Raw genomic sequence first — 24,224 nt, 5'->3', positions numbered from 1 at the left:
TTAGTAGTTTTTAACAAAACCATAATATGAGAGCTATCGAAATGATTTGTCTTGTCAAAATTTGAGTGATATAGCTTAAATAGTTTGTATAGTATGTATGTATGTATACATAAAACCTATTAGGAGGCGGGACCGCGACCACTGTTTAAAAATTTTCAAACCACAAGTATCATTATTGCGATTCGTTGTACCAAATAACTGTTTTGCTCTTAATTTTCGGCTTACTAATGTTTTATAGGTTTGATATTAATGACGGTTTGTGAACGCGTTTACGAACTCGTCCGTACTTTTTCGCCAGGGAACACGAGTATCAAGTTTCGTTACAATATCTCAATTTTTCCTGATCATTTATATATATACATACATATATCTCTATATACATATATGTACATATCTCGATTAGTTTTAGTTGAACAAAATTTTTACATACTATAATCTGCAGCAATACGTTGCTATAATGCTTATCACAGATAAAGAGATTCCCAACTCATCTCTCATTGGAAGTGAGAGAGCAATTGTTAAACGTCAAAACCTCCTGAACTCGGTCAGCTATCAAAGTTTCAGGACGTTTAGCAATTGGAAAAGAGGGATGACCAGATTGAAATCTTACCAAAAATCAAATACAATCAAAATTTAATAAATTTGTGGAATTTAAATGTATTTGATGAAACGTTTTGTAATGTGAAGCATCATAATAATAATTTTCTATGAAAAATGATTCTGAGCCCTTAATCTCATAATCTTCCCTATATATACTTATATATACATATATTATAATTTATTGACAATGTTATGACAAATTTTATGCAAAACAAACCTGGTGAAAAATTAAAAAAAAAACGTTAATTTCTTTTTTATTTATCAAAATTTTTTCATAATTCTAGTAGGGACGATAACCATTTAGGTACTTTTTAAGAATAAATTGGGTTTTTGTGTTTCAGATGATCCAAACATGAGAAATCGTGTGCGCCAGTGAAAAAACGCATGTCATTCACCCAGCCATTTCTCCGACAGATGTCATCAAAAAATTCAGAAAAAATTTGTTTATACACTCCACGATATACCTCATGATATGTGAAAAAAGTTCTATTGTAGAATAAAAATTTCTTTGAAAGAAATGTTAAAAAACAGGCCAGATTACCCTACTGACCCCTTAAACACATTTATTGATTGAAAGCTAACAAGCTTAAGTCCTTTCCTTGGGTATTGAATGGTCAAAAGTTAGTTGTTTTAACATGCCATCAAAATATTTAAATAGTTTCTCCATATTTTAAACGACCTTTATATCGTTATTTTTAATCGTAGTAAACGTTAATTTAAATCCCCAAAAGTAATTATTTTATCCGATCTGGCCATAATGGAAAATGTTATAAAAAGCGCTAATTTTGAGGCGCTCTCACACTGGAATAAGTTGGACATCCCATTATCCCTGGTATGAGTTCTTCTTTTTGCAAAGGAAATCAATGAAATTAAAATTTAGGTTATTACGCATACTACATTAAAAAATAAATATTGTTATAACTATAATTATTATTTATTTTTGACTATTCCAATAGTTTCCAATACACAAAATTAGCATATTAACATTTTTTGATTTTTAGCCCACTCGCCGGTCTGTAAACAGCCTTCCACACTTGCTAAAAATGAGTTTCGTTTCCATAGATATTGCTGGAATACACAAGTATATAGGCACAATCTTTTGTTGCATTAAATTCATCGCCTGCAAACGAAAGTACAATTGGTCAGATCTTAGAACGTTTACCTTCTTAATTATAATTATACCTTCCAAAAAAGAAGTGGATGTACACTGGACTTAATGTTGGCTCTTTTATAATATTGCCTCAGCCTATCTGAACGTGAAATTTTTACTTTTCCCGTCACGCGAGTTACGTTTTCTGTTGTCGTAACAGAAAACTGTATTTATTGAATAAAAATACCTCGATATATCGTACTAAACGGTTTGTCGTTCGGTTCTTTATTATCTTCTTTCATTCTTAAACTATACTTAGCTTAATTTACTTAGAGCCGTTGTGCTGACTCGACATTTCCCGCTGTCAACGACCCGGCATAACTTAAGTAAGCAATTTAATATTTATGTCAGTTTTTGAAAAGCTACGCCACTCCCATAGCATTTCATTTTGCTATTGCTACCGCTCTCACTTTGAAGGGGGCCGTAGCAGAGCCATAGCAGAACAATGTAAAAGTATGTGCTCTGCTCTGCCCGAAGTTTTGTTAGGTAAAAAACTATAGTTATCCACATAATTTATATACGCTGGGTGGACCCAAACTCACGTAAAACAAACGCCCCAATGAAAAATTACAAACAGGCTCGGATGAGAGATCCCCATTTTGATAACGACCATGGAAAACGAATTAAGGACTACGATTTGAGGGCATGCACCTGGAATGTCCGGCCCCTTAATTGGGAAGGTGCCGCTGCCCAGCTGGTTGATGTCCTCGTAAATGACATCACCGCTGTCCAAGAAAAGCGATGGACGGGACAAGGACTGAGGCAAGTAGGTCCTTGTGGCATTTACTACAGTGGCCATATAAAAGAGAGACTCTGTCGCCAAGTACTGTCATTCACTCCTGCGAATGAACGTCTAGCCACAATCCACATCAAAGCGAAGTTCTTCAATATATCGCTGATTTGCACCCACGCTTCGACAGAATAGAAATACTATGTGACCAAAGATGCCTCCTATGAACGGTCGGTAAATTCAGTCTCCACGATGAAACATCCTCAAATGAGTTAAGGCTGATCGACTTCGCCGGGCCCGAAATATGGTTATCTGTAGTACTAGCATAAGAAAATTCATCAAGTCACCTGGCTGTCTCCAGATCGGAAAACCACCAACCAGATCGATCATGTTGTGATAGACGAAAATACAGTGATTTAGATGTGCGTACGCTCCGAGGTCCTAACATCGACTCGGACCACTAATTTGTTGCTGCTAAGATTCGCAAAAGAACAGCTAGTACGACGAGGAGTGCCGTGTCGCAGCGGAGAGAAAACAGACTGCCTACCTTGCAACGCTACGGTCGACCACAACACGTGCGGGATGGGATAGATACCGAGAGTTGTCGAGGGAAGCAAGACGCAGGCAAAAAATAGAGATGCCGAAATGTGTGAGTTTTTCATAGCTTAAAAAGCTCGCCGACAGTGGTAATGTTCAGAAATTCTACGAAAAGATGCGGCGACTAACAGAAGGTTTCAAGACCAGAGCATATTCTTGTATACAGAATATACTAAAATTAGGTAGGGAACACTAGCCTGCTAAATAGGAATGAAAATATAACACCAGAAGAAGGCGAACCCGATTCCCCAATCGATGACTATGGAGCAGATGTTCCATTGCCCGACCATGAAGAAGTTCGAATAGCAATTACCCGTCTGAAGAACAACAAAGCGGCGGGAGCCGAAGGATTGCCGGCCAAGCTATCCAAATACGCCGACGAAGATATATGATAAGAAGAATGCATCAGCTTCTTTGTAGAATATGGTCGGACGAAAGCGTTCCCGATTAGTAGAATTTATATGTGTTTTGCCCAATCTACAAAAAGGGAGACCCCACAATCGGCGCCAACTACCGTTAGATAAGCCTCGTCAATATCACATATGTATAAGGTTCTATCGAGTGTATTGATTGAAAGATTAAAATCCACCGTCAACAAACTAATTGGACCTTATTAGTGTGGCTTTAGACCTGGAAAAGCAACTACTGACCAGATATTCATCTTGGAAAATACCCGTGAAAAGAGGAGCGACACACACCAGCTCTTCATCGATTTTATACTTTGTTCAGACCGACACTTAATCACAAGATTTCGGCTGTTGAGTTGTTTTTCACATTAATCTTATAAATTTAACAAAATTTCGCCGTACAACAATTACAGTTCTTAATCTCGTCTCCGAAGTAATTTGAATCGAATCTACGCGAAAACTCTCTGTGCGATTCTGATTTAGCACCACCTACTTGTCAGCATTGGAAATCTGTTACATTATCACAGTTGATTCAGAAAAGAGAAAAAAATGTAAACAAACAACTGACATAAACGAAATGAATCTGAATTCATTATTTCTATTATATGAAATACTAGCTGACCCCGCAGCCGTTGCCCTGCGTGAAATTATGTGTTTTCAAATGAAAAGAAAGTTAAATTTATCATTTAATTTTTGTTTTTTTTTTTTCAATGTAACGCAGCTTGATAAATAACATGTTTTGGTTTCTGTTCCGGTGCACAGAAAAGATGGTTTTCCAACTCGTGAGCACGCCACGGCCGTGTGAAAAACATAGAATTTCCAAATTTATGCCTCACACTATGCGACTATTTTTAGGTGATTGTCATCTCACATGCAATTTTCACTGGAAACGAAATACGTTTGAACTGAAATGAGAAATCGATAGAACTCAAAGGAATTAGTAGAATCAAGCATTCTGCCCCTTGTATTCGATAGGTGCGTCACAATCAGTCGGCCTCCATTACACAGTTTCGTGGCATGATGATTGCGAAACATAATAACGACCGATCCTACTTTGAGACGCAAATGATGCCGTGGCATACCAAGCCTGTCCAAATAATTTAGAAATACCACTGGATAATTCACGGCGCCGTCTTCATTGTCAAGACGATCGATCGATTTGTATGAGCGCAAGTCTCCCGGAATTTGACTTTGAATGTTCGATAACGATAATTTGGCCAATGTCCGAACTTTTCTGATGAGTTCATCTTTCGTGAATTGACAAAGGGAAGATGGAATCGATATCGAACCACCGGAAGTATCAACCGAAATTGTACCATTTCCAATTTTTAGCGAAGGCGATGTAAAATGTCTTCGGCAATGTCATTTTTGTTCGTATCCTATAATTGACGCGGATTTGAAGGCTGATATGCCGAAATGATTATCGCGGAAAGTGTGCGAACTTCATTTTCATTCCAGTGATCAACATGCTCCAGCAATTGTAATTGCTGGCTTACTTCTCCAAAACTTGCACACACCGTACCATTCACAGTATCAATCAATAGCAACCAAAGGTAGAAGCAGTCGTCGTTTTTCGGGTGGATTTTGTAAATTCGTCCTAATGCATTAGTTGAGAACACATCTGGATTTCAATCTACTGGTTGGCCTTGCTTCTGCGCAACTATTTCTTCGACGATGCATTCCATGTATAATATCACGGTATTTCCGAATAGAGCAACGTTCTCGTAAACGGATCACTGACGAAGGTTGAGAAAAAATCGTCAATGTTAATTTTGTTGCTGGCGGTGTTTCCACTGGCTGTACTGTATTCTTTGGATTGAAATACACATTAATATAAACACATAAATAGCATGGTTTGAATTTGGTTAACATTTTCATTAATGTTTAAAATGAAAAAAGTTGTTGTAGTGACATAACTACAATAGTTGGACATATGCTACATGCTATGGAGTTTTTTGTAGACATTATGATGTTCTTCAATATTGTTGTACATTATTTTGTTCTATCGCTAATAGTTTCGGCAGCGCATTCGACGAAAGACATTTTAAGACTCATTTTTCTACACCTTCGGTGTCATTGTTAAAATTTTACCAAGGATCCCTAATTTTTTTCAAAATGAAATGTAGCCTATGTCAAATTGGAAGAATGTAGCATTCTATTCGTGAAAGAATTTTTTAAATCGGCCCAGTACTTTTTGAGCCTATTCATCACAAACATACAAAAATAGGCACAAATCTTTCCTCTTTATAATATTAGTGTAGATATGTAGTTACAAAAAATACGGCTTTTATAACAAAATACTATATAAAAATGCTTCATTTAATAAATATTATGCGATGTGAATTCTTTAATGGCAAAAACATCTGTTTTATCATCTGTCCAAAGGCAGTGAGAACGGGCTAGATTAGTGAAACGATTAAATGTAATCTAATCACTTAAGAAGTGAGAACATAGTATTAAAGCCGCTTTTGACAGCACGAAAAGGAGATGCCTTTATGCCGTTATGTCTGAATTTGGTATCCCTGCAAAACTAATACGGCTGTGTACACTGACGTTGAGCAATATCAAAAGCTCCGTCAGAATCGGGAAGGACCTCTCTGAGCCGTTCTACTAAACGAAATTTCAGACAAGGCGACTCCCTATCGTGCGAATTCTTCAATCTACTCCTGGAGGAAATAATTCGAGCTTCAAAGCTTAATAGATAAGACACAATTTTCTATAAGAGTGTACAGTTGCCGATGATACTGATATCATTGGTGTCAACAACCGCGCCGTTAGTTCTGCTTTCTCTAGACTGGATAAGGAAGCAAAGCAAATGAGTGAACGAGGGCAAGACGAAATATCTCCCGTCATCAAACAAACAGTCGTCGTACTCACGACTTTGCTAACAGGTGAGTTTTGACAGTCATAACTTCGAAGTTGTCAATAATTTCATCTATGTATATATACAATATATTGAAACCAGTATTAACACCAACACAACGTCAACTTCGAAAGCCAACGATAAATAAATTTTGTGAATTTTGCTATTTCGGAGTGATTAGGCAATTGAAAATGAAAACCTTTGTATCTGTAATTTCCTACTGAGTTTTTAATTAAAGATTTATTATTATTATTTGTTTTTATTGTAGTCCCTGCTAACAAGAATAATATTAAAGTGGTATCTGACCATGAGTTAGAAGAAGAAGCTGATCAGGAACTTAAAACTTTAAACGGGTTTTTCTCTCAACTGATTTTTCAAACTTTCCTCTATCATATTTCAAAAACGGGTTGGCCGAATGAATGAATCGCATGGAATGAACTATTATCAGTCCCCCAAATTTCAATTTTTAATAGCAAAAATAAAAAAAAAAATGGATAAAAGCGGCTAATTTTTTTGTTTCACATAAGCCAATCAACCGGAATCGTGAAGGATGTGTGAGCCCATTTATTCGAGGCGGGGGTGTTTAGATCGCTGTAACTCATGTTCAAAATTTTTACCTTAAAATTATATTTATGCTGCCGAAATTCATATGTGTTAATAAATGATAAGAAACTTAAAACCTCAAAGCTCTATACATTTACTGGTCGTAGAAAAAAACTCCGAAAGATGTGTTAATAAGTGTTAAGAAACCTAAAAGCTTAAAGCTCTATCTACTGGTCGTAGAAAAAACTCCTTAAAAAACAGGACGTAACAATGAATGATCTCCTTAATGAAAGTTATTGAAAGAATTAAAAAAAAAAAAATAACTGAAATTGAGATAAGCTAACGTCATATATTGTTTATCACTTTTAATCTCACTGTCATGCAATTTCTTGCATTATCAAACGAGCACAAAAAAGCTTTAATTTTCTACTTGTGTGATGTGATGTCTTTCAAAAATCCATGAATCAAAGTATGCAATGTTCAAAAATAACTAATTTTAGTATTTGCCTTGGTCTTGGAGTGGTAGTGATTACATACCGCATATTTGTTTAAATTTTTTGATAAATCACAAATTAAATGAAACAAATATTATTTAGAGTGTCAAACATATTTCTCTTCAATCCCTTATAATATAATTTTTATTTTTCTTAATTAGAAGACAGTGAACTGAATATATTAATTATAATTTAAGGCATCTGTGAATAATTTAAGTAAATATGCAAAATATGTGTATACGTATATGTGAATATATTTTTTTTGAGGTGTTCTTTAGACATGGAATTATAGTTTGACTCACTTTGAATAAATACCTTTTAAGTCTTACTGCACTGTTATAAGCTTATCATTTGATTGAAATTTAGGGCACTAATCCAATATAAATATGTGAACCTTCGTTTACCTAAATATGGGTATTTACAATGTACAATATAAATACATTTTTTATATTTTATTAACCGTTAACATTAAGTATACCAAAGCTTAATAAATGCGTATAAAAATATTTTTTAATACAAAATCATTCATCCTTAATTGTAGTATATGAATATTTAGCCAGTCAAAAGACAAAACTTTAAATGCTTAATTGAACTTGGATTTGGAGCTGTTTTTACTACATTCACTAGCTTTTGTGTTCTTTTATATGGAATCGATTCTATAAATCAGCGGTTTCTCGTTTGCCATGCGACCCTGTAGATGTTGCATCGGTGATGTAAAGAAATAGATCTTCGGGAATTTCGCAACGGTCCAACTCGCGTCCAAGAGCAAAATAGCGCTTTCGGAGTAGATGTGCAGTTGCTTTCGGTTGTCGGTTGCGCGTGAAAACACCTTTTTTATTGCCGCCTACACGTGTTATCGCTAAAATAGGATATACAATTAAAAAAACCACTGCCTAAAATAAAGGAGCATACTATACATTGTGCTGTCTTGAAGTCTGCAAAATTCCAAACAAATTCGCCGATAAACCAATCATTTTTTCTAAGTTTATCGAAGGCCTTAAAATGCTTTGAGAACAACTCGTTTTGGTATTCCTCCGACCAAATGTAAGCTGGAAGCAAGTGTAAACCTTCGATTGTATCGGCCCCATATTCTCCGATCATGACTGGTTTATTGTGTTTTTTATTCCAAGTAATCGCTTCTTCGACAACATGCGTTGTAATCATGTCCAATTTTCCAGGATTACTGTACCATCCATTGTAACGATTGAAACATATTATATCTAAATGCTTTGCCTGAAAAACAAACCATTTTACGCAAAGAACTACGATAAAGGAAGATAAGACTTACAGCTCTGTCACTGGCCGAAGGAACAGCAATGGCAGCAGTTACCGGTCTAGTACTATCAAGGGAGCGTGTAAAATTAGCCACGAACCTGTGCGGATATATACATTCATGAATATATCAGAAGCGTAAGGTGTTTACGAGCATGAGATTCTTACTGAAAATGTGAGTCAGCTTGGAATGGGCTTGTACGGGGTTCATTGGCTATAGACCACATTATTACACTCGGATGGTTTCTATCGCGGTGTATTAACTGCTCCATAGAAGATTTATGTTTGTCCAAAAGCGCTTGGTTATAGTTGCTGTAATATATTATATGAATAAAAGTTGGTACAACGAAAATAATGGTCTAGTTATGTACTCTGTATCAACGCTGGGGCATTCATCAATTATCATAAGACCATTTTCATCTGCAAATTGCATGGATTCTTCCGAGTATGGATAGTGGGACGTTCTATAAGCATTTGCTCCAATCCATTTTAACAAGTTCATGTCGCGGGTGAGTAAAGCCAAATCCAATCCTTTGCCACGTATCTAGTGATGAAAAAACAAATTGTATTTAAATTGTATAGATACATACATAAAAGTGGATAGTCCGCAATATATTTAAACTATTAGCATAGCATCATCTTAAAAATTAAAAAAAGCAATCAAGAGTAAAGTTCGCAAGCAAATAAACATTAAATGCTTCTAATATCATAGCAATGTATGTTTTTAAGCTTGTTATGCACACAAACCACTTTTTCTACATATGTATGTTCATTAATTCAAGCTAAAATACAAAATTCCTTCTTTAGTATTTGAGATATGACGGGTACGGTCGAGATGGCTTTCACGACAATAGTGTTGCAAGCACTAAATTTTTTTCCGTATATCAGCAAAGTACAGCAAATATGCAACACGATTTCTGTACTGCTAATTATTACGTAGCTCCTAACGCCAAGTGCAACATTCCCTAATATAAATGAGATATATTTAAAGAGATATATTTCTAGCTAGCCAACACTCACTTTCGAAAATTCCCAACCACACAGTAAATTTCAAGTAGATCGCTAATCTAGGTTTATAGACATTTTTTTTTTGTTCATATGATAATGATATACAGGAAATGAAACAATCTACCAAACTAAACTATTGCATTTTACTCAAATTAGCATCGACACTTCCGATTTAGCTACTTACATCTGAATCTTCATGCTTCCCGAAGCCCCGGAAATATACTGGGCGTCCATTAATGAGAAATGAAGAATTATTCCATGTAAGTGTTCGAATGCCTACTTTAAGTCGATAAACATCAAGAAGCGTGTTATCGGCAGTATACAAAAGCAATTCCATTTGGTAGAGGTAGCCGGGTTCGGGATGCATTAAATATGGCCACCAGGGCTTCACTTTCTTCACTTCAAGTGCACCATTTAAATCACCATTCGATGTACCATTGGCTACTACGACACCTTCTTTATTATATAATTGCACATGTATTTGTAGAGCACTGTCTGCTTCATTCGAGGCCGTTCCGCTAACTTTGACTTTGTAGTATACATGACCAACTGCAGATATAAACAAAGTAAACATAATAACTTAGTTTTTAGAGTAATTTAAAATATAAACAGAGTATAAAAAATAAACCTGATTTTTCGGCTAAGTTAGAAGTCACTTCAACCTCTTCAATAAAGGTTTTAGGTGTGGTATACAGATGGACGGAGCGATGTATTCCCGCGTAGTTGAAGAAGTCAAAGGTATAAGACTGAACTATAGCAACTCCTCCATCCCTTGAAAAATAAACACAATTATTTCTGGATACGATTTCGTCTGTAAACTTACTTTTTTACTTCACTGATTTTTCCCTGAGGCACTGTAGTTTGTATTAGTGCATTATCACACATAACAGTAATCCGATTTTCTTCGCCGTATTTTACGAAATTTGATACCTCTGCTTCGAATGGTAAGTGACCCATCTCGTGCTTAACAACCATTTCTCCATTAACCCACTAAAAAAATAAACTATTACTGTTCACAAAGTTCATAATTCCATATCTCTTCTGGATACATGAGATAATTACTTACCACAAAGGCTTCGTAGTGTACACTACCGAAACGTAGCCATACCCTTTGATCCTTTGCCCACGATCGGGGAACAAAAAATTTTCGATCATACCACACTGTGCCCACATGATCGCGAATAGCTTTATCTGTAGTTATATCATTGTAGCTGGCTGGCACGGGCATGGGTATAACATCCTTTACCTTACTCAAATCGTCATTAAACCATTTATCTCTCACACCTTGCGTCGGATTAGCTTCGTCAGATGTCACAAAGTTCCAAAGCCCATCTAAGGAACGTACTTCACGAGTTTCAGACTCACGTGGATAAAGCATGCCGTGTGTAGGAGTAACTTCTTTATTAACAATAACTAAAGCTATTGCGAAGTGAATAAGATATCCAACGATACCCATGACCAGTAAAGAAAATGCTACAAATATAAAAAATAGTAATGTGATCATGGTTAAAGTATATAACATAATTTTAATTGAGTAATTTTAGGAGATATTGTTAATTATTCCCTTAATTGGCGCTATCACCTTCGCTAAAACCTTAGAATCACATTAAGTTAATCAAAATATTAAGGCTTAAGAATTTTAAAAATGCGCTTTTATTTGGCTTAAAATATACTTTGATATTGTAAAAACATTGTTTAGCTGTAGGCATAGTATTTTTTTTATATACATATGTACATATGTACATATATATGTATGTATATAGATATTTCGCATAATAAATAATATACTAATTATTAGACCATAATTTGATTTCTACTCCGGTTTATAATATTGAGGTGGATATTTATATTTATGTTTAATGGAGGTAAAAACAAAGAGCGTAACAAACAAACATTTTTAAGCATTATACTATCAGCATTTTCTTTATGTTTAATGGAGGTATTTAGTGTTCGATTTACAAAAACAAAGAGCGTAATAAACGAACATTTTTAAGTATTATACTATCAGCATTTTCATAATTTCTATATCTGTAGCTATTTTTATCTTATCGATTATTTGAGGCGATAAAAGAGCGAAATTGAATTGATATCATTAATATACAATTTCGGTATTTTGGAAGAATTTTCTTTTGAAGTATTTTTTTAGCATTTCATTATTTTTATTGTCATTTGTCATTGTCAGATTTCAGTACATATGCTTCGAATATAAAATTCCTTATTTTATATTTGATGGAACTGTAAAGATTTGCTTTAGAATATATACATATACATATATGTATGTCTCTTACGTTAAAAGTATTGATTACTTACTCCATGTTTAATTGAAAATATGTATGTGATGCCGAAAAAGTGATAATCATCGCGGCATAGCAGTTAAGGAAATCGGAAATTATAAATTAAAAACGTGGAAATATAAACAGAACCGCCGGTAACGAAATGCAGCAACAATAATAACAACATACATATGTAAGCGACATTTCATATAATGTCGAAGCAAACACGCATGTAAATGAGCAAACGAAAGAAAAATGAGACCAATTTAGAAAGCATTAATTTTGTTTAGAATGTTGTTTTATATCTCAAGAATGTTCACATATTAATATTTAGTGGCCTTAGTAGTACAATCAAAATTTGACGGTGAAAATTTTTTAACCAGTGGTGTATATTTCCATAATAAATGCGAGCCAATGTCATCTAGGAGTGAATGAATGACAATTATCTCATTTTTCCTTTGAGCCCCCGCGAACCAGACGGCACCAGCGCAAGACAGTATGTTTGCTGAGATCATTTCACGTATTGTTTTTAAAAGAAAACTGTCTCAAAACACCAAAAATTAATAAGAATTTAAAAAGAGAGAACTATAAATTCTACACAATTTTCTTGACAAATTTTATGAAATACGTGTCCAAATCCGGTCATTGGATAGTACTCATGTCCGATTATGGGAATTGCTTTTGTACGAAAATAATAATTAAAACGTTGCATTCATGAAATTTGTGCGTTTATGGGAGAGTAATGTCCGGCTTTGAGGACTATCCGTTATGGGGAATTCCACTGTATTTGATTACTCAACGCAGCGCATCTTCTCTCATTGCGCTCTGTTCTGAAGTGCTGAACACATAGAGCGCGACAGACTGCATCTGTCAAATATTAAAATACACACGTTCTTAAGGACACTGTTATTTTAATAGCTGCACGACTACACGACAGCAGGCCGGCAGTTGTCGTTCTCGCTAACTTCAATATCCTCCTATATTTGCCAACGACAGTAGGACTCTTCTAATGGAAGATAGAGAGATGAGGTAGTGGTGATGCCACTAATATGTAAAATGTAAAATTATTCACAGCTCTAACAAACTTGAAGTTATTTTACAAATAAAAGCATAAAATAGCTGTATTATATCAATTGTAATAACAATTGATAATTTAAAGCAAAAATATTTACCTATTTACTTATTTTTTGCATAAAAAATTTCACTTTGAACAAAATATTCAAATTTCATTGAAGTGAAAGGAACTAGTATGGCCACAACGAAATTGTGTACATACAAAATGGACAACTGCGTTGTTTTGTGTACATGCCGGCCATTGTGTTGTTGCTGCACAACGACTTTTTCAGTTCACTGTCGTGCTGCTGCTGCCTGTCGCGCTCTGTGTGTTCAGCACTTGACACTTTTATTTGACATTCCATTGATGAGCTTTCACAATTGCGTGCACTCTATAATCCCAAGGGCTAGCGGCTTTTAACAGTTCGGGAACAAACTTATTTACACCCGATTGTTTATATTTATTTATGTATATTTTATAGCAACGGAGAAGACTCTTATCAGCTGTTCCTATATTGAAAGAGAAGAGCGAACGATGACGCCATTCAATGGAGCACACTTTAACTAAGTAAATAAAAACAAATATTTCATACTAAAAAAATGCAACATTTATGGGCGGTAGATCTGTTATGAGTAACGTCATTTTAAGGTAAAGAAATTACTAATTAAAAATCGACTTAACACACCGAGCATTTCATTGGTCGCGGCCAAGTAATATTGTACTATATTTAGATAACTGAAATTGGTAGGTTATAATTGGAAATAATTCCGTTTGCATATATGCATGTTGTTATTATTGTTTTTGTCAAAAAACATCGAACTATTTTAGAACAAACATGTTAATAGACGACGCACTCCCCAGCCCATAATAGGTATACTGGATTTAATCAAAAATAGCCTTTTTTGCTCTATGTAATACTTTATAACATAAAGTTTTCAACTATATGCATATTATATTGCAAATTATTACGAACACTTCACTTCACTACTTTCTGACTTGGCGTAGAAATGTGAACTAATCACATGTGAAGTCGTTTGTTATGTTTAAGATATTACCACTATACAGTTACCCGGGCAGGTGAGGTCGAGGGTGAAAAAAGCGAAACCAAAAGCTCCTCCAAAAGCTTCCGAAATAAGTTTCATTAAAATACTCACCTCAAGTTAAGTTGCTACATACAGAGAACGTATATCAGAGAACGTATATCATAAACAGAGAACGTTTATCCAGAGAACATAAAACCAGAGAACATACATAAAAACGAATGTTTTAGAATACACACGTTCTTAGGGACACAGTTATTGGGCCAGCTGCACAACTACATAACTGTGTCCATAAGAACGTGTGTATTTGACAGATGTCGCTTGCAGTCTGTCGCGCTCAATGTGTTTAGCACTTGACTCTTTGACAAAACGCAAGTTTCGGCCATTGGTTGACCATGAAAACGGAGATGCGAAAGAAGCGTGCGACACTTGTTATTATGAATGTATGTACATATGGCTCACATTTGCTTTCGTAAACATATAGACAAATGTGCCAAAGAAATAATATGTATACATATGCATGTGTCATAGAAATTCTATTTGGTACAAATATGGAAATGATAACGAAATGATAACGAAATAATGCGAATATGCATATTTCATGAAGGTCATTAATTTTTTAAGAAATGGAAGGAATGAATGGAAGTGTTTATATGAGCACATTTAAGTTCATTTCATAATAGTCGAAATTAATACCATTTTTGAAATAATAATTTATTGAAAATTATTCTTTATTTAATTTTATAACATAAAATTTTACCATTTTTCGGAAAATAATCACGCATATGTGACAATGGTTCTTATAATACAAAATAAGCATGCATATGTCACTCAGATAATGCTATTTTACATTCTCTGGATTCTCTATGTTTTAAGTTCTCTGTTTCACCAGAGGTTTGCAGCCGGGGACTAGAAAATAGCAGAATTGAGCATTTTCGGTGTTAAATGAGAAATATAAATATGCCTACAGATTCGTTTTTTTTCTATGCGCAACCGAATCGGCATATACATATGTACACAATTTATAAGATGATCGGTATATAGTATGTATTTGGTATCAAAGAATATTCTTAGTATATAAATAAATATGTATGTATGTATATTAAAATTTACCTACATACATATGTATTTCATGATGATTCCATAAAATCATTAAAAATATATAAAAGAGTAAAGTTTGTATTATTACCCAAATAATTAATATAAGTTTAAGGTAATTAGTTTTCAATTTATACATTTGCATTAACACCCCTATTCTGTACACTTGACAAATTAATGAAATATTGAAAATTAACTCAAATATTTATCAAGCGAGAAATATTTTGGTATTCTGTGACAATCTTGATAAAAGTAAAAGCTTCAATTCGCAAAGCTTTTCCCCACACGTGTGGTGAAAAAAACAATGTAAATAGAAACAGCTGATTTCTATTCAAATTATATTGTAGGGATTCTCGATTCTAACTATTTTTCTATATTTTGCGATTCTAAGAATCGATTATTCGGGGGCAAGAATCGATTCTTTCGATTCTAATCGATTTTAAATTAAAAGGACAAAAATTTATTTATAAAATCACAAGGCATAAATTGAATGAATAATTCAAATCGATTAAATAAAAAACAAAAATAGTTAAAAACAATTATATTGTTTTGTTTATAACACTGTGATAGTCAAAAAAAAAGACAAGACCAAATTCGACGGTTTCCCCCTATTTCGGGTCCTACGAATCGAACTGCATCATTACTTTTTTGAGTTACAATCATGGTTTCATACAAAAATTTTTGTTGAAGTTTTTCATCAAAGGTGCCCATTGTAAGAGAAAGGCACATTTTTCTTCGGTCTCTAACTTTTTCAATGTTGACTTTTTTGGTAAACTGTCTTTGGCAAAGCTCCTCATAATAAGTCCGTCTTTAAGTTCTTAGATGACTGTAAACCCCAAATTCAATGTTTTTTGTGTCCTTATAGCCAATATGTCGAAAAAACTGAAATTTAATTCAATTTTTTAATGTTTTTTCCCTCACGATTCGTCAATATTTTAATTTACCCTTTGATACTTATACATTAAGTGACATCTTGTAATAGTAAGAAACTTAAGCAAAGACAACGTTCTGAGCAAACTAACCATTAGAAAAAAACTTAACAAAATTTGTATTTTTTAAAAAGGTACACTAACTATGTTTGTGTTTATGTTTTATTTTTTTGTATCTTATAAGTGTTATCAATAAGTATCATAAATTTGTTCACAATATTTAAATTAAATTTAATAAGACTCATCTATCAATGTCCAACACAAATCAGCAAGCAACGAGTCAAGCTTTTTGCCGCTGTACCAATGCTCAAGGGGGGCGGCGACACACATGCCACATTTAAATGAAATTCTGTGCGAAGCTTCCAATCACGCATTCTATATTGGTCTCGCGGTACCTTGTGCCCCAATGACAAATGAAGCACATATTTTTTGTGTATCCTGTCTGCAAACCAGTAAGCAAGGCGATAACTTTTAACTCCGCACATATCTTCCATTGATGCTGCTGATACTGAACTCTGTCCAAAATTAATTTCATTGCTTCGTATGTTTCCTTTGTGTTGGAGCTTATGGCGATTGGAACCGGATTTTTTGTGTTATCCACATATACAGTGGTAGACATTCGTATAAGCGCACAATGAAATTTTTCGAAAAAGCATATTTAAAGCAGATTATTTCGAAAAAAAGATTTTGATATGTCAATTACTGTAATGCTATATTATATACCAATGACTGGCGCCAGTAAGTCGGCATGTAACGGTACTTGTTTAAGTAGGCAAATCACAATAAAAGAAGCATCCCAGTAGTAACGTGGACATTCGTATAAGCGCATGTTAGAAAAATACATATTTTTTAAAAGAGGAGCTGCAGCGTAAATTTTTTTTTGCTTTTCATTAGACGGTAGATAATAAATAAAAGGTAAAGTGGGCTTTTTAGTGTAAAATTTTGTATTTACATGTATTTAATTGGTAATTTAGATCAATCCTAAAGGATCTTATTTGACGCAAGAAGAACGGGTGTCAGTTAAATTGTTAAAAGAAGAGAAGTACCCAAATCGTGCGATTGCAAGGAGAATAGAGAGGTCTGAGAACGTAATCCGTAATTTAAAAAAAAAGGCAGTAAGTATGTAATAAAACCGTCAACAAAGGGTAACCAAAAACTGACACTCCGTCAAAAAGGGCAAATACTCCATGAAGCAACAAAAAATAAACTAAATTGCAGCCAAATTAAAGAAAAATTAGAGATCGACGTAACACCTCGTCAAATCGCCAGGGTGCTCAACACTTCCCCGAACGTTAAATGGGCGAAATTGAAGAACAAGTCATGTTTAACAACACAACACAAGCAAGAACGGTTAAGATTTGCAAAAAAATACATGTCCTGGAAAAAGGAGTGGCAGAGGGTTATTTTTTCGGATGAGAAAAAATTCAATTTAGACGGACCAGATTGCTACAGTTGTTACTGGCACGATCTAACCAGAGGAAATGTGGTGCGATCGAAGCTAAATTTCGGAGGCGGGAGCGTCATGGTTTGGGGAGCATTTTGCTATGATTCTAGGCTTAACCTGGTACCCATAACATGCCGCATGAACTCCACAGCGTACACAGATCTACTCCAACAAAACCTCATTCCATTTGTAAGGCAAGCAACGGAAATCGAATATGTATTCCAACAGGACAATGCCTCGATACATGCTTTTCGGCAAACAAAGGCGTGGTTGGAGAGCCAAGAAGTGCCTTTACTTGATTGGCCGGCATGCAGTCCGGATTGTAACCCCATAGAAAATCTGTGGGGAGTAATGGCAGGGAAAGTTTACGGCAATGGGCGTCAATACAGCAACGTCAATGAGCTTAAAACTTCAATTCAGCAATGTTGGCTTGATTTGAGCGGAGATTTGCTCAAAGACCTTGTTGAGTCTATGCCAAGTCGCATTTTTGCTGTTATTGAAAACCGGGGTGGCCATACCAAGTACTAAGATTAAGTTAAAGTATCGAGTTTTATTTTATTTTCCATAAGATGTGGAGTGCGCTTAAATGAATGTCTCCTTAAAAATCCAGATTTCTTTAAAATTATGTTAAGTTTTTACTAATTACTGTTGAGTTGATAAAAATTTTAAATTAACAATATGTAAGACAATAAAATGAATAACTTTCAATATTTAAATGCAACAATTAAAGCTTTTATTTATTAAAAACCCAAAACATATGTGTGCGCTTATACGAATGTCTACCACTGTAGCAATACTGCTTTTAAACTATTTTTCGACGAGTCAATAAACAAGCGCAATTGCTCTGGTTTGTACTCACAGTTCATAAGACCAGGAATATTTTTACTATACGAAAAAGTATTGTCGCCATTAACCTCAAAGAAATCTAAAAGCTCCTCCTGTCTTTTGCGGTATCCATACACCTTCACATCTTTAGACAATATATTTACCGATCGAAGATGATGTGCTAGGCAAATCGCTTGTCTTTGCGATAATTTCAGCTGTCGTACCATCGTATTCAAACGGGCTTGGGAAATCTCCAAGTGACGACATGGGCTTTCAACTTCGGTTGGGTTATACATTGAGAGTAGATCTGTAGGTCGGAGTGAGATACTGGTAGCTGTGCAGATTGAACACTTTTGTATACTGTGTTTTTTTTTTTTGTTGAGTCTTTCAAATTTGTTCTTGCACGCGTAGCAGTTACTAGCATGATGCCCTTGTGGATCTATCCAAATCATAGGGATGCCGAACCCCATTTTTAGGCACAGTCTTCCAATATAGAATGCGTGATTGGAGGCTTCGCACAGAATTAGTTTGCTCAGAACGTTGTCTTTGCTTAAGTTTCTTACTATTACAAGATGTCACTTAATGTATAAGTATCAAAGGGTAAATTAAAATACTGACGAATCGTGAGGGAAAAAACATTAAAAAAATTGGATTAAATTTCAGTTTTTTCGACATATTGGCTATAAGGACACAAAAAACATTGATTTTGGGGTTTACAGTCATCTAAGAACTTAAAGACGGACTTATTATGAGAAGCTTTGCCAAAGACAGTTTACCAAAAAAGTCAACATTGAAAAAGTTAGAGACCGAAGAAAAATGTGCCTTTCTCTTACAATGGGCACCTTTGATGAAAAACTTCAACAAAAATTTTTGTATGAAACCATGATTGTAGCTCAAAAAAGTAATGATGCAGTTCGATTCGTAGGACCCGAAATAGGGGGAAACCGTCGAATTTGGCCTTGTCTTTTTTTTTTTTTTTGAAAAAAGCTATCACAGTGTAATTAAGGTACCAAGAACATTACATGTAATTTAATTTTTTTTTTAATAATTCAAGTTGTTTAAACACGTTTAATAAAATAAGTTTTTAAATAAATTTAACATAAGTAAAAGAACAATAAGCTAATTGGCAGTTTAAGAAAGCCTTACATTTTCCGTTTATGTGATTTCTCAAGATGTTTGATTAAGCTAGACGTACTATTATTATATTTTAATTGCTTTCCACATTGGTGACACTGGACATTCGACCCGTTGTTTATTTTTTTAAAGTAAATCCATTCAGCGCTCGGCGCCATTTCAATAAATTTATCGTCCAGAATTAAGAATCGCGAGTTTTCTTGTGCTCGTATGTAGTATGTATAACTTGAAACTAGTCACTTACGGGGCATCTCGACAGGATAGAATTTATAGAATACTAACTGTCAAACGTATTGCTATTGCCATTGCCAAATCTGTATGTGGGCATTTGTTATCATAACATAATCATTTTTTTTTTTTACAAATTAGAAAGATCCTTTTTTTACAAATGTAATTCTGGGAAACACTTCTCCAGCCTGCTGAATGGCAGTGAACGCACAACACCAGGAGAAGGAGAACCCGATTCCCCAATCGATGACGATGGAGCAGACGTTCCATTACCCGACCATGACGAAGTTCGAATAGCAATTGCCCGCCTGAAGAACAACAAAGCGACAGAGGCCGACGGATTGCCGGCCGAGCTATTCAAACACGGCGGCGAAGAACTGATAAGGAGCATGCATTAGCTTCTTTGTAAAATATGGTCGGACGGAAGCATGCCCAACGATTGGAATTTAAGTGTGCTATGCCCAATCCATAAAAAAGGAGACCCCACAATCTGCGCCAACTACCGTGGGATTAGCCTCCTCAACATCGCATATAAGGTTCTATCGAGCGTATTGTGTGAAAGATTAAAGCCCACCGTCAACAAACTGATTGGACCTTATCAGTGTGGCTTCAGACATGGAAAATCAACAACCGACCAGATATTCACCATGCCCCAAATCTTGGAAAATACCCGTGAAAGGAGAATCGACACACACCATCTCTTCGTCGATTTCAAAGCTGCTTTCGACAGCACGAAAAGGAGATGCCTTTATGCCGCGATGTCTGAATTTGGTATCCCCGCAAAACTAATACGGCTGTGTAAACTGACGTTGAGCAACACGAAAAGCTCCGTCAGGATCGGGAAGGACCTCTCCGAGCCGTTCAATACCAAACGAGGTTTCAGACAAGGCGACTCCCTATCGTGCGATTTCTTCAACCTGCTTCTGGAGAAAATAGTTCGAGCTGCAGAACTAAACAGAGAAGGTACCATCTTCTATAAGAGTGTACAGCTGCTGGCGTATGCCGACGATATTGATATCATCGGCCTCAACACCCGCGCCGTTAGTTCTGCTTTCTCCAAGGCTGGACAAGGAAGCACAGAAAATGGGTCTGGTAGTGAACGAGGGCAAAACGAAATATCTCCTGTCATCAAACAAACAGTCGTCGCACTCGCGACTTGGCTCTCACTTCACTGTTGACAGTCATAACTTTGAAGTTGTAGATAATTTCGTCTATTTAGGAACCAGCATTAACACCACCAATAATGTCAGCCTGGAAATCCAACGCAGGATTGCTCTTGCCAACAGGTGCTACTTCGGACTGAGTAGGCAATTGAAAAGTAAAGTCCTCTCTCGACGAACAAAAGCTAAACTCTATAAGTCGCTCATAATTCCCGTCCTGCTATATGGTGCAGAGGCTTGGGCGATGACAGCAACCGATAAGTCGACGTTACGAGTTTTCGAGAGAAAAATTCTGCAAAAGATTTATGGTCCTTTGCGCATTGGCCACGGCGAATATCGCATTCGATGGACCGATGAGCTGTACGAGATATATGACGACATTGACATAGTTCAGCGAATTAAAAGACAGCGGCTACGCTGGCTAGGTCATGTTGTCCGGATGGATGAAAACACTCCAGCTCTGAAAGTATTCGACGCAGTACCCGCCGGGGGAGCAGAGGAAGAGGAAGACCTCCACTCCGTTGGAAGGACCAAGTGGAGAAGGACCTGGCTTCGCTTGGAATATCCAATTGGCGCCACGTAGCGAAAAGAAGAAACGACTGGCGAGCTGTTATTACCTCGACTATAGCTGCGTAAGCGGTGTCTACACCAATTAAGAAGAAGAAGAATTCTGGGAAAAATAAAAATACATATTTTTGGACTACTATATAATAATTGTGGTATAAATTTTATATACCAATTATGTTAATTAATAGTAAAGTGGAATGTCAAGAATTGATTGTTAATCAACTTTGACTAGTGAAGATCGATTCCGAAAACTCGATTATTTTACGAGAAAACTCGATTCTCGAGTAGAAACGGAATCGATTTTGCCATCCCTATTATATTGATAGCAATATGCGTGCAGTCAATTGCTCCTGTGGTGCTTTTTATTCCAAATTTTCTAAAAGATCTGGAATATATTTCAAATAAATTAGCTTAAATTAATGTATTAATTGAGGCAATAATACTTGCCCCGTTTTTATAAAAGTTTCTTCTTGCACAAAGGTATTCTCGCTCAAAGAAAATGGATTGCTATATTTTAAATGCCGTCCGTGATTCCTATTCTCACAATTTTCATCTTCGTTTAACAATAATAGCAAAAGTAAAATATCTTCCATTTTCACAACAAGATGCACAATAAGATATTTAATTCATAACGAGCACTGTCAAGAACATTTGACTTCTTAACAACTTATAAAGAAAAGAGCTTTTTACTTCAGATACAGATTACGAAATGCTTGATAAATTTAAAATTTTGACAAATAAGAAATACAGTATGTCTCATAAATCTTTTCATATGACAACATTTGACGGAGTAAAATGTTCAAAGTGAATTTTGAAAGTAAAGCACATATTTATTTAAAAATTTTTTTATAACATAATAATTTTCATTATATTTTTTATTATTTCTGAATCAAAAACAATTATATATTTAAAGTATATTAGAAGAAATTAATCAAAAAACAAAAAATGTCTTATTCTGTACTGTCTCAAAATTCTTTTCACATTTCACCATAATTAAAGTTCCAATCAGTACAAGCGAGCATTTTTATGTTAATATTTGGTGTGACCACCTGCAGCGTCTACTACACATTGTAGCCTCCGTGGCATCGTTGAAATTAGCCTTTTAATGTCATATTCCTGTGGGATCTTCTCCCACTCCTCTTTGATGCACAGTATTAGGGTGCTTTTGTTTATAGGGCACCGTTTTGCCACTTTTTCTTCCAAATATGCCCATAAGTTTTCTATAGGATTGATGTCTGGGCTTTGCGCAGGAGTATCTAGCACTTTTGAGCAATTATATAGCAACCAAGTCCTGCATATATAAGACTTGTGCTTGGGATCATTGTCTTGATATAATTTGTAATTCAATTTATTGGGATTGTTTGGATCCACTATCCCAAATTTTTGCACACTTCTTTTTAAATTGCTACGTAAAATGTCGAAATATATTTCTTTTGTCATATTATCTTCAATAATTCTGGTTTCACCAACACCTTTGCTACAAATACAACCAAACACCATAACACTCAGCTTTCCAAATTTTGCTGTGGGAGTAATATTCTTGTTTTGTAGGGCTGTAAGCAGCTTCCTCCAAACTCTTTGAGGTCCATCGTGGTAGTATATCATTATTTTCGTCTCATCAGATAACACCACATCTTCCCAGTATTCCATTGGATGTGAAATGTGAGTTAGAGCAAAAGAAAGTCGTTTTTCAACGTTAATTTGTGATAGCAATGGTTTTTTTCTTGCACTTCTTGAACTATATTTGTGTTTTAAGAGAACTCTTCGCACGGTTTCATGGCCTACTTGCACAATATTGCGTTCCTTCAAATCTGCAGCTAACATTCTAAGGCTGCACTGTGGTTTATTGTCAATTTGTTTGATTATTAACCTTTCCATCCTTGGTGTAAGCTTTTTTGGCCTGCCACTGGGTTCTTTTAATTCTAACCGATTTTCTTTTTCTGCGCGATATATAATGTTGTACACTGTCCTAACATTTAGAGAAAACATTTCAGCCATTTCTTCAGCTGATTTACATTTAAGAAAATTATAATAAACTAACTGAATAATATTTTCACTTGTACGATTACCCGGTATTACTGCTAAAACGTTTTCTAACGGATGCTGAGTCGCCAACTACGCGAATTACATGTAACTAAATGTTGCATCAACTCTAAGAGCAGCGACAATCAAACAATGTACAAAAACATAGTTTACCGTTAATTTTCCGGTATTTTTTTTGCGTTTCTCTGAATTGTGAAAACAGTTTCGAGACAACGAAAAACATGACGCATTATTGTTTACGTTGTTGGTTTTGTATATGTTACATTCAAATAACTGTTTTTTTCACATAAACAAGAAATATGCGCCAGGAATGTGTTCTGTTGCAAAAAAAAATAATTTAAACCAATAAACAATTATGTAATTTACTCATAAAAAAACAAAATACTTAAATATTGCATTGTGAAAAGAATTATGAGAATTTGTCCTTGCACAGACAGAGTGTAAGATTTTGCAATGTGCTCATGGAATAGAGAAGGTGCAAATGGAATTCTGTATGATTTTCATTTGACGGCTAACAGAGCTGATAGAATTCTGGTAAGGAATTCACCATTTTCGCGGCTAATCAGCAGAAATGAGCACGTTCAATGGCAGAAATATACGTAAAACGACTGAATTCATGCGAGAATGAATAAAGAGAAATGCTTTGAAAAAATCTACAAAGTCACAAAGAGAATGTTTTTTTACATACTCTGTGTACACATATGCGTGATTATTTTGTATTATATGAACCATTGTTTTTCTGGGGTTTTTGGGAAACCCTTTTTA

General features: G+C 35.1%; 1 protein-coding gene across 5 annotated transcripts in view; it reads right to left on the bottom strand.

Moving 5' to 3' along the window:
* Positions 1-7,614: 7,614 nt before the first annotated feature.
* LOC126754522 (beta-glucuronidase) overlaps positions 7,615-24,224 on the bottom strand; it is an 86,386-nt gene continuing 69,776 nt past the window's right edge. For 2 of the 5 annotated variants that reach the window (XM_050466577.1, XM_050466578.1), the window contains exons 2-10: positions 10,731-11,137; positions 10,488-10,654; positions 10,293-10,435; positions 9,849-10,213; positions 9,028-9,200; positions 8,825-8,968; positions 8,673-8,757; positions 8,302-8,617; positions 7,615-8,243 (exon numbers count right to left, since the gene is read on the bottom strand). In XM_050466577.1, the coding sequence (XP_050322534.1) occupies positions 8,041-8,243; positions 8,302-8,617; positions 8,673-8,757; positions 8,825-8,968; positions 9,028-9,200; positions 9,849-10,213; positions 10,293-10,435; positions 10,488-10,654; positions 10,731-11,137 (2,003 nt within the window). In that variant the 3' untranslated portion in view covers positions 7,615-8,040. Of the gene's footprint in view, positions 8,244-8,301; positions 8,618-8,672; positions 8,758-8,824; positions 8,969-9,027; positions 9,201-9,848; positions 10,214-10,292; positions 10,436-10,487; positions 10,655-10,730; positions 11,138-11,974; positions 13,088-13,826; positions 14,006-24,224 lie in introns of those variants that run through there. The other 3 variants (XM_050466582.1, XM_050466581.1, XM_050466583.1) reach the window with 3 other exon arrangements.

This window comes from Bactrocera neohumeralis, chromosome 4, assembly GCF_024586455.1.
Source record: "Bactrocera neohumeralis isolate Rockhampton chromosome 4, APGP_CSIRO_Bneo_wtdbg2-racon-allhic-juicebox.fasta_v2, whole genome shotgun sequence".
NCBI classification, from domain to species: domain Eukaryota; kingdom Metazoa; phylum Arthropoda; class Insecta; order Diptera; family Tephritidae; genus Bactrocera; species Bactrocera neohumeralis.
This window is presented reverse-complemented; position numbering and strand designations above follow the sequence as displayed.